The 16,554-nt window shown below is 36.6% G+C and overlaps 3 protein-coding genes and 2 long non-coding RNA genes across 6 annotated transcripts in view; 2 read left to right on the forward strand and 3 right to left on the reverse strand.

Moving 5' to 3' along the window:
* LOC134800122 (uncharacterized) overlaps positions 1-16,554 on the reverse strand; it is a 285,699-nt gene that overhangs the window by 267,892 nt on the left and 1,253 nt on the right. The gene's annotated exons all lie outside the window — the stretch shown is intronic.
* On the forward strand, positions 165-7,896 carry LOC134800013 (T-complex protein 1 subunit zeta). The gene is made up of 6 exons (XM_063772451.1): positions 165-392; positions 803-1,002; positions 1,521-1,660; positions 2,113-2,260; positions 6,518-6,711; positions 6,937-7,896. Exons 1-6 carry the CDS (start codon positions 256-258, stop codon positions 7,711-7,713), a joined length of 1,596 nt encoding a protein of 531 aa, XP_063628521.1. The 5' UTR covers positions 165-255; the 3' UTR covers positions 7,714-7,896.
* On the reverse strand, positions 7,756-9,852 carry LOC134800015 (uncharacterized). Its single transcript, XR_010145496.1, has 2 exons — positions 9,563-9,852; positions 7,756-8,954 (listed from the first exon to the last, which is right to left on the reverse strand). It is a non-coding gene; the product is annotated as an uncharacterized LOC134800015 (long non-coding RNA).
* LOC134800014 (CDP-diacylglycerol--inositol 3-phosphatidyltransferase) lies at positions 9,872-13,915 on the reverse strand. The gene is made up of 4 exons (XM_063772452.1): positions 13,760-13,915; positions 13,554-13,688; positions 12,796-13,113; positions 9,872-10,920 (listed from the first exon to the last, which is right to left on the reverse strand). Exons 1-4 carry the CDS (start codon positions 13,806-13,808, stop codon positions 10,754-10,756), a joined length of 669 nt encoding a protein of 222 aa, XP_063628522.1. The 5' UTR covers positions 13,809-13,915; the 3' UTR covers positions 9,872-10,753.
* The window catches only part of LOC134800042 (nucleolar protein dao-5-like), a 74,963-nt gene continuing 72,896 nt past the window's right edge, over positions 14,488-16,554 (forward strand). Inside the window, exon 1 of one of the 2 annotated variants that reach the window (XM_063772488.1) lies at positions 14,488-14,915. In XM_063772488.1, coding sequence (XP_063628558.1) covers positions 14,754-14,915 — 162 coding nt within the window. In that variant the 5' untranslated portion in view covers positions 14,488-14,753. The remainder of the gene's footprint in view (positions 14,916-16,554) is intronic. The other variant, XM_063772490.1, reaches the window with a different exon arrangement.

A 16,554-nucleotide genomic window follows, 5' to 3' on the forward strand; every position in this document is an offset into this window, starting at 1 on the left:
TTATTTTAACAACATTCACAAACCTATCTTTATATAATAAATAGCGTTAAGCTAACATAAAAAAACTCAAATTAAACTTTTAAATAATACATCGCCATTAAACTTTTAAAAAACTTCTGTCAGGTCTCAAGTCATTCGTTCGAGTGTGTGGAATTGTGGATAATTAATCTGTGGTCTTGTTTCCGCCTGATTGCCCCGATTCCTCGTGTGCTTTTGCCGATTTTCTTTTCAAATATTTAGTTAAAAACTGCAGATATGGCTGCTATCAGTTTGTTAAATCCTAAAGCTGAATTTGCAAGGGCGGCCCAGGCTTTAGCCGTAAACATATCAGCCGCAAAAGGTATCCAAGATGTCATGAAAACTAACCTAGGCCCTAAGGGAACAATGAAAATGTAAGTAATTTCATTATAATATGAGGACTTCCCGTATTTCCATTTGTTGTAATATACAATTTTTTGCCTGTAGTTTTTGACTGCATCGATGCTTTGCCGCTTAATCGCTTGCAGTCACATTTATACCGAAAACAAAAATCATATGACCATCGTAACTACTCAATCGCTAACTATAAAGGCATGATAATTATAAGTGAAGTCAAGAATCAAGATTTTATCAATACATACACCAACTATTTTCAATATAAATTCACTATGAATAAGAACTGGGTGCAGCCTGTCTTTAAAAAGTTAAAATCACTGTATGGTTAAAGCAATAGTTTTAAAAATCTCACGCACGTATCTGTGCTTCAGAATATCACTGGTTCCGATCCAAAACCGATGTTAAAATTACTAACTATTTTTTGCAGGTTGGTGTCAGGTGCCGGAGACATCAAGATCACAAAGGACGGTAATGTGCTGCTCCACGAGATGCAGATCCAGCACCCGACAGCGTCGCTGATTGCGCGCGCCTCGACCGCACAGGATGATGCCACGGGTGACGGCACCACATCTACAGTGCTGCTCATCGGGGAACTGTTGAAGCAAGCTGATATTTATATTAGCGAAGGTATGTTATTTATTTTGTATTCATTATATCTTTTTTGCTTAGATACACAGGAATGGATGATGTCACAGGCGAATGCACCACATCTCAAAGAAACAAAAACTGACATTGGGACATAGCTCTGATTCCATGAAAATCATTAAATACTCACTAAATCACCCAAATTTAATCACTAAGATACCCTAATAATCTGCTACTAATATCTTTTCTCAAAATCATCAATTTATAATTTTTTTACAAAATTTCCACTATTTTACCCATATGCGTTTTTTAACACTTTATTGACCTTTATTTATTATAGAAATGTTGGTTTTTTGGGACGAGCACACCTTATGACATAAAAGCAGGACAGTATATTAAAATTTGACATAAAAACCGAGGTTCTGCTGTATATGAATTCACTTCATTACTAGTATGTAATGTGCTATCTGGATCTTCCATATTGGACTATGGTTCCTAAGAAAACAAAGCTACAAGTAATATTATATTACACACTTAACATTTAATATTTATCATTTCAGGTCTCCACCCTAGGATTCTAACAGAAGGTTTTGATGTTGCTCGTAATAAGGCTCTGGAAATTTTAGAAACCATGAAAGTCCCCATTGAGATCAAGCGTGAAAACTTGCTGGATGTTGTCCGCACATCGTTGAAGACTAAGGTAAGCAACTATTAGGCAAGGTCCAGATAATCCAGATTGCACACACCTACCAGAAACCACAATACTACAGGATTGATCAGCTATTTCTTGTTGTTATTCTGTCCCGTTAGCCAGTGGACAATATTAGCACAGTTAGAAGAACTATTGTACCACATTCTACTAATATGCTTAGTAGATGGCCCTTTATGAAAAGGGTTTATAACTATTACAAAATTCATGTTTTGTTAATTTTTGACAGTGACCCAGGGGAATGTAACTATAATTTAACAATGAGTAAATGTTGATGTGATGTTGATTCACCCTACAATTTTTAATGATTAATATACCTAATTCAGCAGAAAACTGAAACATTATTACAATTACAAGAGATACCAAGATAACTATGATCTGATCAACCCAAGTATATTTGAAACATACAAAGATAGAACTGATAAGAAATGTGATATTGGCAGGTACACGCCAGTCTCGCTGAGGTGTTGACGGACGCGTGCGTGGACGCGGTGCTGGCCATCCGCACGCCTGGCAAGCCCGTCGACCTGCACATGGTGGAGCTCATGGAGATGCAGCACAAGACCGCCACTGAAACCACGCTCGTCAGAGGTAACGCGAACGAAATATTCCATTTTGTACATGTTACCTTTTATTTTTCTTCTATAGTACATTGTAGGAGAGGACGGAAAACCGCTAAAAGATGGACGAGTCGTTTGAGGGCCGACACGTTAGTGGAGGCCCTCTAATAATACGAGTCCATCTTTAGCGTTTCCGGCCGAGGCATTACATAGTGCTTTTCACGACTACTGCGAGGAAATAAGAAAACATTTGCATAACTATAAGTACTATCCCGTAGCAAATTACTAGCCACTGCCTGTGCTGTCTCTTGAATTTCGGTAGGCGTCAGCGTAAGAATATCATTTTCTTCACTAACTCATTTTTATAGCGAGCGTTGATACGTGTTTCTTGTATTTTTTAATCAAACACAATTTACACTATCCAATTCAGTAAGTATTTTCAGATCCCGCCTTTTTTACTTTTTTTATCACTTTTAAGAGGCGTTTTTCTGTTATTTGCTTCAAACCGACTCTAAACTTAGAAGCGTTTTTGTTAAAAAAAAACCACAAACAGCTTCAAAAGTAAAAAACGCCTTAAGCGTGAACTGAATGGATAATTGTTAAAAAAAATGAAATGAATGGTGTTGACATTTCTTTTCTTTTTAACAAGAAATTGGTCCTATAAATAACCTAATTTTATTTTTGAAGGTAAAAGTTGCACCAAATAAAACCGGGCAAGTGCGAGTCGGACTCGCGCACGAAGGGTTCCGTACCATTATGCAAAAAAAAAACGAAAAAAAAGCAAAAAAAAACGGTCACCCATCCAAGTACTGACCACTCCCGACGTTGCTTAACTTTGGTCAAAAATCACGTTTGTTGTATGGGAGCCCCATTTAAATCTTTATTTTATTCTGTTTTTAGTATTTGTTGTTATAGCGGCAACAGAAATACATCATCTGTGAAAATTTCAACTGTCTAGCTATCACGGTTCGTGAGATACAGCCTGGTGACAGACGGACGGACGGACGGACGGACGGACGGACGGACGGACGGACGGACGGACAGCGAAGTCTTAGTAATAGGGTCCCGTTTTACCCTTTGGGTACGGAACCCTAAAAAGACCTTTTATTGATTTTTATGTTTTAAATGTTACTCATTGCTGTAGCGAACCGTCATCAATGACAGATGATGATAACAATGAAACATTGTAGTAGTGGTGGTTCAGGTGCTACAGCTATTGCCTACTTTCCAGCTTGGTTTTAGACCATCTATTGCCACATTTCCGAACAGTGGCGTGAAAATAGGATTAACTACCCTATATTTGGCGGTAACCTACGAAAATAGGTGTCATTAACTGATAGTTTTCAATTTGAATCATTGGGTAGCTAGTAGCTACCCTAATACGTTTTTGGATTTAGCAAGGTGTTTAAAACACCTACTATGCTATAATAATTCTCCTGTCTAGACACGTTGAAGCCCTCACTTTCCAGCAAAGAGAATCAAAATAGTAATTTAGTCCATGGCGCCAGTGTTGCCAGGTCCAGTCTGAAAAATCCAGAAGATACATGTCCTAAAAATCAGGAGATTTGAAATAAAATCAGGAGACAAAAATTTATGTCATATAGATGGTCAAGCAAATCTTGTCAGTAAAAAAAAGGCGCGAAATTCAAATTTTCTATGGAACGATATCCCTTCGCGCCTACATTTTTCAAATTTGCCGCCTTTTTCTACTGACAAGATCTGCTTGACCAAGTATAAAAATAATTTTCATTCATATATTAAGGCGTGTCCAGACTACTGCAGACAGAGGTGATCAAATCGACCGATTTGATCAGAAATGAAATTGGTGGCAATTTCCAATTTAATCACCAATTTTAGATTTATTGTGCTATTAGAGTCCCTTAAATTGAATAAATGCCCCAAAACGAAAATACTGGCGTCACAAATTGGTATTCTTGTGTCCGCACTCCATTTTATCGGTAATATCGCTCATAATCGGTAATTTCGTTTCGTTCTGAAACAGTGGCAAAGGTTGATGTTACACTTACACACTACCTACGATTGAATTGATGGCCGCCCTATACTGGCTTGAAGAACCCTGGCGTAAAATTTATGTAATAATATTAAATGGTTGTGAACTTCTAAAATCCAGGAGATTTTTCGGAAAAATCAGGAGATCAGGAGATACACTCCGAATTCAGGAGATATCCTGGAAAATCAGGAGATCTGGCAACACTGCATGGCGCTCACGACAATAAAGTGTGATATACGGCAAATGATGATGATGGAATTTCCTTTTGCAGAGTTGCTCCTTTTGACTCATAGATTGATTTAGGAAGGGGAGCCAACCGGATTTTTGATGCAAAATTTTGACTTAAGGGGGGGTGCCCTCCGAAATTTGTAAAAAGAATTGTTTGGCTATGTGCGCTAGTTTGGTATCATTTTCGGGTAAATCAAGGATGCTAAATTCATTTCTGATATTTAATTTATACGGTTTCATATAAATAATAAAAAAAAAGGGAAAAAAAAATCAATTTTTTTTTTCGAATAAATGCCATAATTTTTCTTATTTTTATATATACACAAAAAATAAAAATTTCATGATAAAGCCCTACTATTCCTGGTTATACAAAGTATTCACATGGCATATTTATGTCTAAAAATATACAGAAAAAAAAATGAAATGTAGACCTACTTTCGACCACCAGCTCACTGAATAGTATACAAAGATATGAGTTACAGCTATGAGAATTACGGCGTTTGATGATGATGAGATACCCTTTAGCATAGTGAGTCCTTAGAACCCTTAGATCATTTTAGGAACGGGAGCCGCCTTGATTTTTGGTGCGGTGTGCTTGAAAAGGGTGGGGATGATTTGTCCCATACAATCATAAATTTATGAAAGCATCTGTTTAGGTTTCTGCATTAAGTTTGGTGTCATTATCGAGTAAATTAAAAGAAAAAAAAGAGAAATGGACTAATAGTTACATTATTTCGTATTTAAAGATTTTACTGCCTAATATATTTGTAAATACTCTTTAACATTGCTTATGCTTGGTGCACAACGTAATCCGATTTAAGGGACGTAGCTATACGGAGGAAAATAATTTAAATATTAGTCAATATTTACATTATTAATTTGTATTTTGAATATTTAATTACCTGAATGATTTCTGTCTTTTGATTTACTCGAAAATGTCATCTTTAAACTTATTGCAGAAACCTAAACAGGTGCTTGCGTAAATTTACGATTGTATGGGACAAATCACCCTACCTTTCATCCCGACTGTGGGGATCAAGCATCAAGGTGGATCTCCTTCCTAAAATGATCTAAGGGTTCTAAGGACTCACTATGTATAGTAAAAAGGGATCTCAACATCATAAATTGCTAATCTGTAGCTCAAATCGTTGTATCTTGTTCAATGAGTAGTCGAAAGTAGGTCTACATTTAATTTTTTTTGGTCACATTAATGTACAATAAATATGCCATATGTATACTTTTTATAACGAGAAATAATTGGGCTTTTTCATGAAATTTTTATTTTTTGTGTGCATATTAAAATAAGAAAAATATCGGCTTAAATTTGGAAAAAAATAAAATATTATTTTTTTTTCATTATGTTTTTCAAATTATTTATATGAAACCGTATAAATTAAATATCAGAAACGAATTTAGCATCCTTGTGTTACACGAAAATGATACCAAACTTGACCACATAGCAAAACTTTATTTTTTACAAATATTGGGGGGCACCCCCCATAAAGTCAAAATTTTGCATCAAAAATTCGATTGGCTCCCCTTCATAAATCAATCTGTGAGTCAAAAGGAGCAACTCTGCAAAAGGAAATTCCATCATCATCATTTGCCGTATAATTAAGTGAACGCCAGGGACTAATTGTGTCACAAGGGAGCAGAATTACGTATTTACGGCGAGGACGTACAGTGAATCCTGAGCGTAGGGAGGGATTCAAGCTAAGGATTCAAGTGTTAACGCCCAAGGTGAAAATAATTTTGCTACCATGCGACACACTGCTTTTCAGATCACCTATGAGGAAATTATTGTTTCAAAATATTATTTAAGCTAAAAAAAGTATGCAAAAAAAAATCAAAACAGTGTCCTAGAACAGAAAAGGGCCACTTGCTAGGAGGGATCTCCTAGCAAGGAAGAAAAAGCCCTTTTCCGAATATGTGATGTGAAAATTCAATTATAAACCTAAAGCGTCAGACTTTTTTCGGCTGGCAAATTTAGACCTATAGGTGAGGAAGGGTTAATGAATGAGGAGATAGTCACAAAGTAATATATTCCAGGTCTCGTGTTAGACCACGGCGCGCGCCACCCGGACATGCCCAAGCGCGTGGAGAATGCCTACATCCTCACCTGCAACGTGTCGCTGGAGTACGAGAAGACGGAGGTCAACTCCGGCTTCTTCTACAAGTCGGCCGAGGACCGCGAGAAGCTGGTCGCCGCCGAGAGGGACTTCATCGACCAGAGGGTCCAGAAGGTAACATTTATTGTTAAACTATAAATTGTTTGGGCGGCTAGCAGTGGCGAAGTGCTGATGGACCTCGATTGCCACCGAAAAAGACGACAATCTGCCGATGTCCTTTGTCTCTTAATATTAGGCATTTCAGGACACCCTACTCTGGTAAAAAAAAAACCAGAGCTATGTGTGTAGTCAAGCTCCTTATCAAATCAGCATTCTAAGAATACCATATTTTGTCTACAGATTATCGCCCTAAAGAAGAAAGTTTGCGACGGCACGGACAAGACGTTCGTCGTCATCAACCAGAAGGGCGTGGACCCGCTGTCGCTCGACGCCTTCGCCAAGGAGGGCATCGTGGCGCTCCGCCGCGCCAAGCGCCGCAACATGGAGCGCCTCGCGCTCGCCTGCGGCGGACAAGCCATGAACTCCGTCGACGACCTGCAGGAGGAACACCTCGGGTACGCCGGACTCGTCTACGAGCATATCCTCGGAGAAAACAAGTTCACTTTCGTCGAGGAGTGCAAGAACCCGCAATCCGTCACTATTCTCATCAAGGGACCGAATAAGCACACGCTGTCTCAAATCAAGGATGCTATCCGCGATGGTCTTCGTGCTATCAACAACACTATTGAAGACAAGGCGGTGATCCCCGGCGCTGCCGCCTTTGAAATTAAAGCTAATGTTGAACTGCAGAAGTTTAAAGACACTGTTAAAGGCAAGGCTCGTCTCGGCATCCAGGCTTACGCGGAGGCCTTACTCATCATTCCCAAAACTCTAGCGATCAACTCTGGATACGACGCGCAAGATACCATCGTGAAACTGCAAGAGGAGTCGCGCTTGAGCCCCGACCCGATTGGCTTAGACCTAAGCACCGGAGAAGCCATCAAGCCTATGGACCTTGGCATTGTGGACAACTACATTGTCAAGAAGCAAATCCTGAACTCCTGCTCCGTGATCGCCAGCAACCTCCTCCTCGTCGACGAGATCATGAGAGCTGGCATGAGCAGCCTCAAGGGATAATCCGCCAATAATTTTTTGAGGTGTAAAAATAATGTCTCAAAATAATGATTTCGCTTTATTGAGAATAATTTTAGTTTGTTCAACAATATTTTGGTTTAAATAACATTGCATTTAATGTTACTACATATATTCTTATACTCTTTCACTTTTGCATAAATGCTGTTCACAAGTATTAATATTAAATTAAATATAACTAATAGTGATTTTGTTTTATTTTTATTTTCATATATCCTCCGAAAAATATCATATGGTAGCACTACACAAGTACACTGTATTCACATAGTGATAGGAAGATTAGTAGTAGTCATTGTCCATACAGTTAAATGTTTATATTTGTACTTAGATTTAATTTCATCTGGATACTTATACTTTTTTTTATAGGTTGTATGTGGACTATGCCCTGATTAAATATTTAATTAAATGCTCTTTAATTTATATTAGTATCTGTAGTGAAAATTTAAATAGTCGTAAACTGCACAATACAGTTTGTAGGAATAGTTAACAGTTTGCAGATTTATTCCGAGGTTTGCAGCTAGAATATCCATTAAATAACTTAAGATTATAATTTTAGAGACATCGATTTTCCTTATTTTAGATGTACTATAATTAAAATTCTTATCGCTAAAATTATATTTAGAAATAAAATAACCAGGCCATGCCTCTTGATAAATGTGTCTGCAAATATAACTCATTGAATAATATGATTAATATGTATTTGTTGACTTATTTAAAACCCCTTGTTACATGATTCATTTTGTGTTAAAAATAACTGATATACATTTTTTTTTAACTTCTGATAGGTAAATGCTGCCTTCTCCAATTTGCTGCATATTTTGACTGTACCTAAACCTATAGTAATAGGTGTAACTCTCGCTAATGCCTTTTTGCATATAGTTTTATAAAATCATGATCCAAAATTACAAAGATTTTCAAGATTCTGAACACCAGATGGCTGCATTATCATATTTTGCCTCGGAGTTGTTATACAGAATCTAAATTATTAAAATCATTTTCTGAGTGACAGTATTCACTGTTTTGAAACAGATTATTCGAGATCAAAACGCAACTACAGCCTACTCACATTGGGTTTAAACATTGAATGGTGACATCTATACACAACAAACAGCTCTATAATTATCATCACTTAACACATAACACATTTAATTATTACTATGTTATAGCTACTTACATGTACCCAACAAATATGTATTTCTTAAATACAAATAAAAAGTTAACATCACCTGGGCCGTGTTGCATAATAAACTACAACTAATATTACAAGCGGAACTCCTTTTCTAACTTCAGTTAATAGAAATGGAGTTCCGCTTGTAATATTAGTTGTAGTTTATTATGCAACATGGCCCTGGCCCCTGTTTCACCAACGTGACAGGTGCGACGAATTGTAAAATCACTGTTGCTGACGTCACAGGCATCCATGGGCTACGGTTACCGCTTACCATCGGGCGGGCCGTATTCCTGTTTGCCACCATCATTGTATTATTAAAAAAAACTTTATGATATCGGGAAAAAACAGATATTTCTCTTGCTAAGTTTATGACAATTGTCACAAGAAACACTACAATTGTCACGAAATTCCGACATATAACTCATTACCTGTCAAGAATTACCTACAATTCTTCTAAATCTTTGACAATTGTCAGAAACTTCGCAGGAGAAATATCTGTTTTTATCCGATATAATAAAGTTTTTTTAAATAATACAATGATGGTGGCAAACAGGAGTACGGCCCGCCCGATGGTAAGTGGTAATCGTAGCCCATGGATGCCTGTGACGTCAGCAACAGTGATTTTACAATTCGTCGCACCTGTCACCGATGTGAAATTGGGGCCTGATGTGCAACAAAATATAAAAAAAATAGAAAACACAAGTACCTTGCGGGAATCAAAACTGATGACTAGTCACAATGACATTATGATATAATGAGAGGTGTTTGTAAATAACGCTCTTTAAATATTCTTATTTGTACTTATATAATTGTATTATACATAATAAGGTAAATTCGTGGTCAAAATTATAGTAGTTTAAGAAAAACAGTAGAAATTAAAAAGTGGCAATACTGTAGTGTCGTCCCATTTTCTTAGATTGATTTGAAAGGGACGACCCTACAGTATTGCCAATTTTTAAATTTCTACTCTTTTTTGTCAGACTAACACTTTATGATGCGCGCCCAAAATGTGCAAACATTGACTGGTTATAATTTGGCAACACAAATGGGAGTCAAATTTAAGTCACTTAAATAAAGGGTTACCACACTTAAATCTTTTCGGTTTAGTTCCGGATTATACAACTTGAATGTTCTAAGAACTGAAGTACATTTCTTTCGCAAAATGTTTATTGATGGTAAAACATTGGTAAAACACTGCTTGGAATAGTTGGAATGGAAGTCATATAGTAGGGCCAGCCAGCCGTGTTACTAAAACGTTCAGAGAGCATTCCGGTCACCTCTTAACTTTATAAGTATAAGTAAAACTATCATCCTAAAGATTATTCCTTAGTAACTGTAGTACTTTTTAGCTTGCCTACACCTACACCGGTGCTTAAGTTGTTCATGCATCATTGACACAGCTAATTGTATAGGTGCCTTCAGATCTGACGCCATTTGCAAATTACTTGCTCACGGTACATATCGTATACTATGTAGTAGTTTTCCGAATAACCCATGATATGAATTTGAACCTTATAGATAAGATGATAAAATTGCTTTTTCATTGTTTTTCCTCACTCAGTTCGGAAGCTATCCTTTCGGTAGCCTATCACACTGCATACAAAGATTGGACTCTTAGCTCAAAAAACATCACCTGAGTAAAGCTCTATTATACTAGGTAATGCACGTGAGTTAGCGAACTCTTCGCCAAAAGATTTCTCTTCGCGTTAATTATCTGCGTCTTTATTGCTCTTGTATAATCGACCGATAGATGCAAATAGACGAAAAAACGAAGCTGTTCGCGATAGGTCTGGATGGTCCGGTGCGATCAGTCCTACACAGATGGCTGGCCAAACTACAACTAGTTATCTTAGCTTAATTAGCTTTGTCCTGCTTCTGGGCGGCCGCGGCGCGCTCGGCGCGGTCGAGCGAGGCGATGTTGATGGACGCCACGATGCCGTGGAGGACAGAGATGGCCGCCTTCACCACTGCCACCGGCATGGAGACTAGGGCAATAAGCTTGTATAGGCCGATTCCGAGAACTGGAAAAGAAATTGCAGCATTTTTAATATCTTCTTTTTACTCACGTATCCCGGCATTTTGCCACGGTTCATGGGAGCCTGGGGTCCGCTAGACAACTAATCCCATGATTTGACGTAGGCACTAATTTTTAGTTTTAGTTCGCAGCATTTTTAATAATATAAAAAATTGTGAAATGGGTTATATGCTGCAAAATAATTAATATATTTCTAAGGTAGAAAAAATTAAGAGACTTCTCTCTTGAAAATTATAATAAAACAATAATTCAATAGTTGTTGGATGGTTGGAGATTTAGGATTTAGGAGTTACAACTTAAAATAGCTATTATTGCTTAAAAATGCTAAAGTAATCTAAATTATCTAAAATATTTGCACAAGGCATATTAAAGCAATCAACATTAACGACACCCAAAAATATAAACCGAAAACCGGGCAAGTGCGAGTAAGACTCGCGCACGAAGGGTTCCGTACCATAATGCAAAAAACGTCAAAAAGAAAAAAACGGTCACCCATCCAAGTCCTGACCCCGCCCGACGTTGCTTAACTTCGGTCAAAAATCACGTTTGTTGTATGGGAGCCCCACGTAAATCTTTATTTAATTCTGTTTTTAGTATTTGTTGTTATAGCGGCAACAGAAATACATCATCTGTGAAAATTTCAACTGTCTAGTTATCACGGTTCGTGAGATACAGCCTGGTGACAGACGGACGGACGGACGGACGGACAGTGGAGTCTTAGTAATAGGGTCCCGTTTTACCCTTTGGGTACGGAACCCTAATAAATGAGTGACAGATTGTATACTGTAATAAAATATTGAATTTTGCAAAGTTTTAATAGTTGATTCTTTTGTAATAATAATAGTTGAGTTATTAGATCCAACTTTATATCTTGATTATACTGCACCAACTGATCTGCGGGCTCAGCACGGTTCCATTTTTATCGACTATCACTATGCGCGTCCCTTTCGCACTTACATACTTGTTAGAACGTGACAGGCATGGTGACAAGGGATAAAAACGCGACCGTGCTAAGCCGCCTGATGTATTATTTTATCATTACCACACTTCATAATATAGGGTTCTACTTTTCAGTATATTTTTCTTAATTGATTGTAACAACTATAATTATTATTCTGTTCTGAATGTTTGTACTATAAAAATAAAATGAATCCATTAATAGTCAAGATTCATTGTTTGCTACTAACGGTTTGTTTGCTACTTATTTATTCATCAATGCAAAACAACCACTTAGGTCAAGATTATAAGAATAGTCATAACAGTCCTGTTAATGATCTTACATATAAAATAAGAATTACAATAATAAGCTAAATATTTGATTGTATGTTTTTGGATCCTATATGTATTCATAATTTTACAAACTATACTCTGTATCTTTAGTAGGTATTTAAATAAAAGTAAACAAAATCTGCCCTCAAATGCATACAAAGACGAATGGCTCCTTAAGCCAGTTGAGGGTAGATGAAAACATTATATGATCAAATAATGTAGGTTAACCTTTTCGACGCCGTGTCAAACACAAAAGCTGTCACGCTTACGCCATGTCACCGAAGTGTCAAAACTGAAATTGAACTTTATGCATATGCACGTAGGTCTATGTTGCTCTGTGGTCTGTGACCGATTAATCGGTCTTTGGCGTTGAACCTACGGTGCGGATATATCGGTCATTGGCGTCCAAAAGGTTAAAGTCAGGTTGTTTAGTGACAGATCCAAGCGGTTTTGTACTTGGTTGGTTAACCAATAAATGTTATAACCACCCGAAAATGTACAAATTGTTTGTTTACTTTTATTTAAATACCTAAAGATACGTAGTATAGGTATAGTAGGTATTTTAACCTATAGCAAAATAAATGCATATTACCTGTAGGACCAGTGTAGAAGTACATAACATACAGAGCCGCATAGAATGCTTCATTGCCAGCACACATGAAGAAGAGCACATTCTTGTTGGTATAGTAGAGCCGCATGATGGGGTTGCCAGACATGTCAATCAGCTTGTGCGACGCTTTCCCTTGGACGGTCACCGAGTGCAGGTAGAGCCAGTGGCAAGTGATGTCAATGACCATGGAGATTTGGAACCAGAAGGTGTACTTGGGGTAGAAAGTGGCGAGGGTCATCATGAGGCCTGCAGTGCCGGCACGGTCAGTTAGCTGGTCTAACATTCCTCCAAACTTAGTACCTAAAAGCAATGTTATACAAATGAGTATATTATAGTAGAATACGGTTAATTAAGCAATCAAGTTTTTTTTTAAAGTACAAATCATTTATATACACATTTTAAATAAATTAACTTTGCATAATTGATGAATATGACTTAAATATACCTAATCTTAATGTGCAATGAAAACTTCAATGCCTATACATAAAGGTATGTACTATGATTGTATACATACACAGTCTATGCAAGACCATTCGTCATAATATTTATAGATATATCATTTAATTAAACTACCAAATATGATTACATTTGCTTATTCTATTAAATTGATCAATTCCCTATTCATGTATTCGTTAAAAATGTATAGCTAACGCAGTTATTGTAAGTGTGCGGGTCATGAGGTCATTCTAAGATAGGGTAATAAAGTAATTGAATTAAGTGAAGTGATGCCTTATACTTACTCTGATTAAAGAACCGCGCGGCATGGCCATCCACGGCGTCCAGCAGCGCCGAGGTCACGTAGCAAATCACCGCGAAGGCGCAATGCGTCGGCATATAATAGAAGGATATGATAGCCAAGACGACCCTGGCGAATCCTGAAAATAATATAATGTAAACAACACAAATCAATAGTTCGCCATTTGTTACACATGACCAAAACACTTACCAATGATATTGGGAACAAAGAGAAATATGTTTTCTTGAGTTTCTGTCATCTTGGAAGATAGGTGTTTTAAATTGAATAAACTTTAAAATATAAAAAAATATTAAAGGCGGCGCCCCAAGACTTCACTTCAATTTTCACTTTTCAGCAGAGTGAGCAGATTGAACTTGAACTGGATTGAATGAATGAAATGGAACAAGGAATGACGTAATGACATATCAATGGAATCATAGATGGTAGGATCTTATAGATGAGCTATACGCGTGCGCTCTTGAGGGACAGAACATACGCAATGCAACAAAATTAAAAACACGTTTTAACATTTCTGACAACATATTAAAAACAACCTACGTAATTTGGTCGGGTAATGTATTACCCAACATAACCATACTAAATTTACGGTGGATTAAAAAAAAATGTGAGACTGTGACAAGGACAAACATAATAGCGCTTTCTTTGCTACTCCTTCTAAAAGTTTCATATGTGCATCTCGTTCGGTCATCTGGCTCCTCCCCCATTTCATCTCTATATTGTTGATGTTATTGACGATTGACGTTTAAGTGAACGAATGATAATGACAATATATAAAAACAAAAAAAAATAATGATATAATGAAATAAAGTATTAGAAATATCAAATATTATATTATCATTTCCATTTTCTAAGTGATACGCCGATTAAGTGAATAAATTTATATTTTACTAATTTACAATCTTGACAACTTTACTTCCACGGTGAGTTGCTACTGAAAAAAATCCAGTTGACGCTGTTTATCGCTTGGGGGCGTCGTGTTCGTTAAAAAAATGTTAGTAGGAATCTGTCGAAAATGAAGAATTCAGTTTTGCTAATAGTTAGAACTTTAGTTATGCTGTAGGCAAATATTTTATCATGGTGTTTTATTAGCTAGGTAGTGAAATATATAATTTCGAAGGGGCAGGCGGTGATTCCGGTGCGTAAAGTCATAAGACTTGTGTCATCTGACTGCACTTCCTTTAAGATGGCTCCTCCGCCGGAGTATGATAAGGAACCAAAAGCCCCGGATAAAAGTGCGACTAATATTCCCAGTGAAGATTCAAAAGCATTGTACAATCTAGTTAATGAACATCAAACCAATTCGGACTCTAAATCTACGAATTCATCTGCCAACGCCGAAGTGGAGGTAAGTTGACCTCTTTGCTGCCATTTTATTTAAATTTTGAAGTCTTTGCGAATGCTCTGTCGGTTTTGCTACCGGCTGTAGCTAAATGCCGTCGCGTGCCGTACAAATATTTCGTAAACAGAAAATTGTGGTCCTATGTGAGTGATACTCAACACGTTTCGTGTGTACGAAGGTGAAAAATGGCGAAGCAATTGAATGTCAAAAACAATTTGCACTTTTTATCAAACAAGTGGTAAGCATGAGTTTGCATTATTCACAGACTTTATTCTATATATCCATAGTGATCATATTGCCCTTGTGAACAGTAACGTACCATTCCTTTGTTGTTAACCAAACAAAATCAAAATGTACAAATACCTGTCTATCTATGACTACCTACGAAATATGATCTTGCTTGAAGTTTATGTGACAAATACGAGTAATAAAACTGTGCACTTATTACTTTTGTTAAGAAGTAGAGCGTTATAAAATATAAGTTCATAAAAGTAGGTTGTGGCAACAAAAAACAGGTAACTCAATTTAAAGTCAAGGTTTCTACTCAGTTACAAAATTACTACCTTGATTATTGTTCAGGCCGGGTACAATCAAATTTTATCTAAATGGAGGCTACAATGTTACCCGTTTTCTGCTTTTATGGCTCCATCTTTTCTTGCAGAATTATATTACAACATAATTTTGCACTCTCCTATTCATATCAAAATTTTCAGCATATATATTTTTCTTTCAATATTGCACAACTCTCAGTACAACTCACTATTTTTGGACCTATTTGGATTGAAAACTGGAACACCTTAACATTCTTATATACTAGCTGGAGCTAAACTTCAGGTACCTAGGTAGCCAGAAATAACTAATAAGGTGTAATTGCACAATAATTCAATTCAAAATTACCACTATACAAAACCAGCAACTTGATACCTTAAATGATTTACGAAAAGGCATACATTACGGGTCATTCTAAGTACAGGCACAACATAAATGTTAAAATTTTGATCTAATTATACAATATTTTTATTGAAACAACTCTTTTATGTATATTTGTAAGCTGGTCAGTCATTTTTTTAATTTTTTACCATTTTAGAAGACACCATGGGAGAGACCGTACTTTTTCTATGTAATAAAGAGAGAAGGGTCTCTCCCCTGATCACTTCAAAAACAAACAAAACCTAAACCTGTAATGATTCATTTAAACAAGAATTCATACCTCCACTGTATATTTTGGAAAATTATGCCCCAGGGGAAAGACGCCAGGGGAGTGACTTTTTCATGTGAAATCAGATATAATTGTGAAAGTATTTATTGTAAATAATTAAAATAAACTATTTATATAATCTATGCATAAACTATAGTAAATATACATTAAGTATTTATATAAATAATTTTGAAATAAAACTGACCAGGGGAGATACCACTTTCATAAAACAACATTGTCAAGTAAAGAGGTCAATGATCAAAATGACTGACAATCGGAACTAAAAGATGACTGTCGCAGAGTTGGTTGGTGTTGAGTCAAATGCATTGCTATTGGGATTAAAATCGCAATAATTAAAATCATAAACACAATATTTTTACATTTACATAATGGCCAGGGTAGGAGACATAGAATTTGGGGGACAAAATTAGACATTAATAATTTTTA

Source organism: Cydia splendana, chromosome 19 (assembly GCF_910591565.1).
Source record: "Cydia splendana chromosome 19, ilCydSple1.2, whole genome shotgun sequence".
Classification (NCBI taxonomy): Eukaryota; Metazoa; Arthropoda; class Insecta; order Lepidoptera; family Tortricidae; genus Cydia; species Cydia splendana.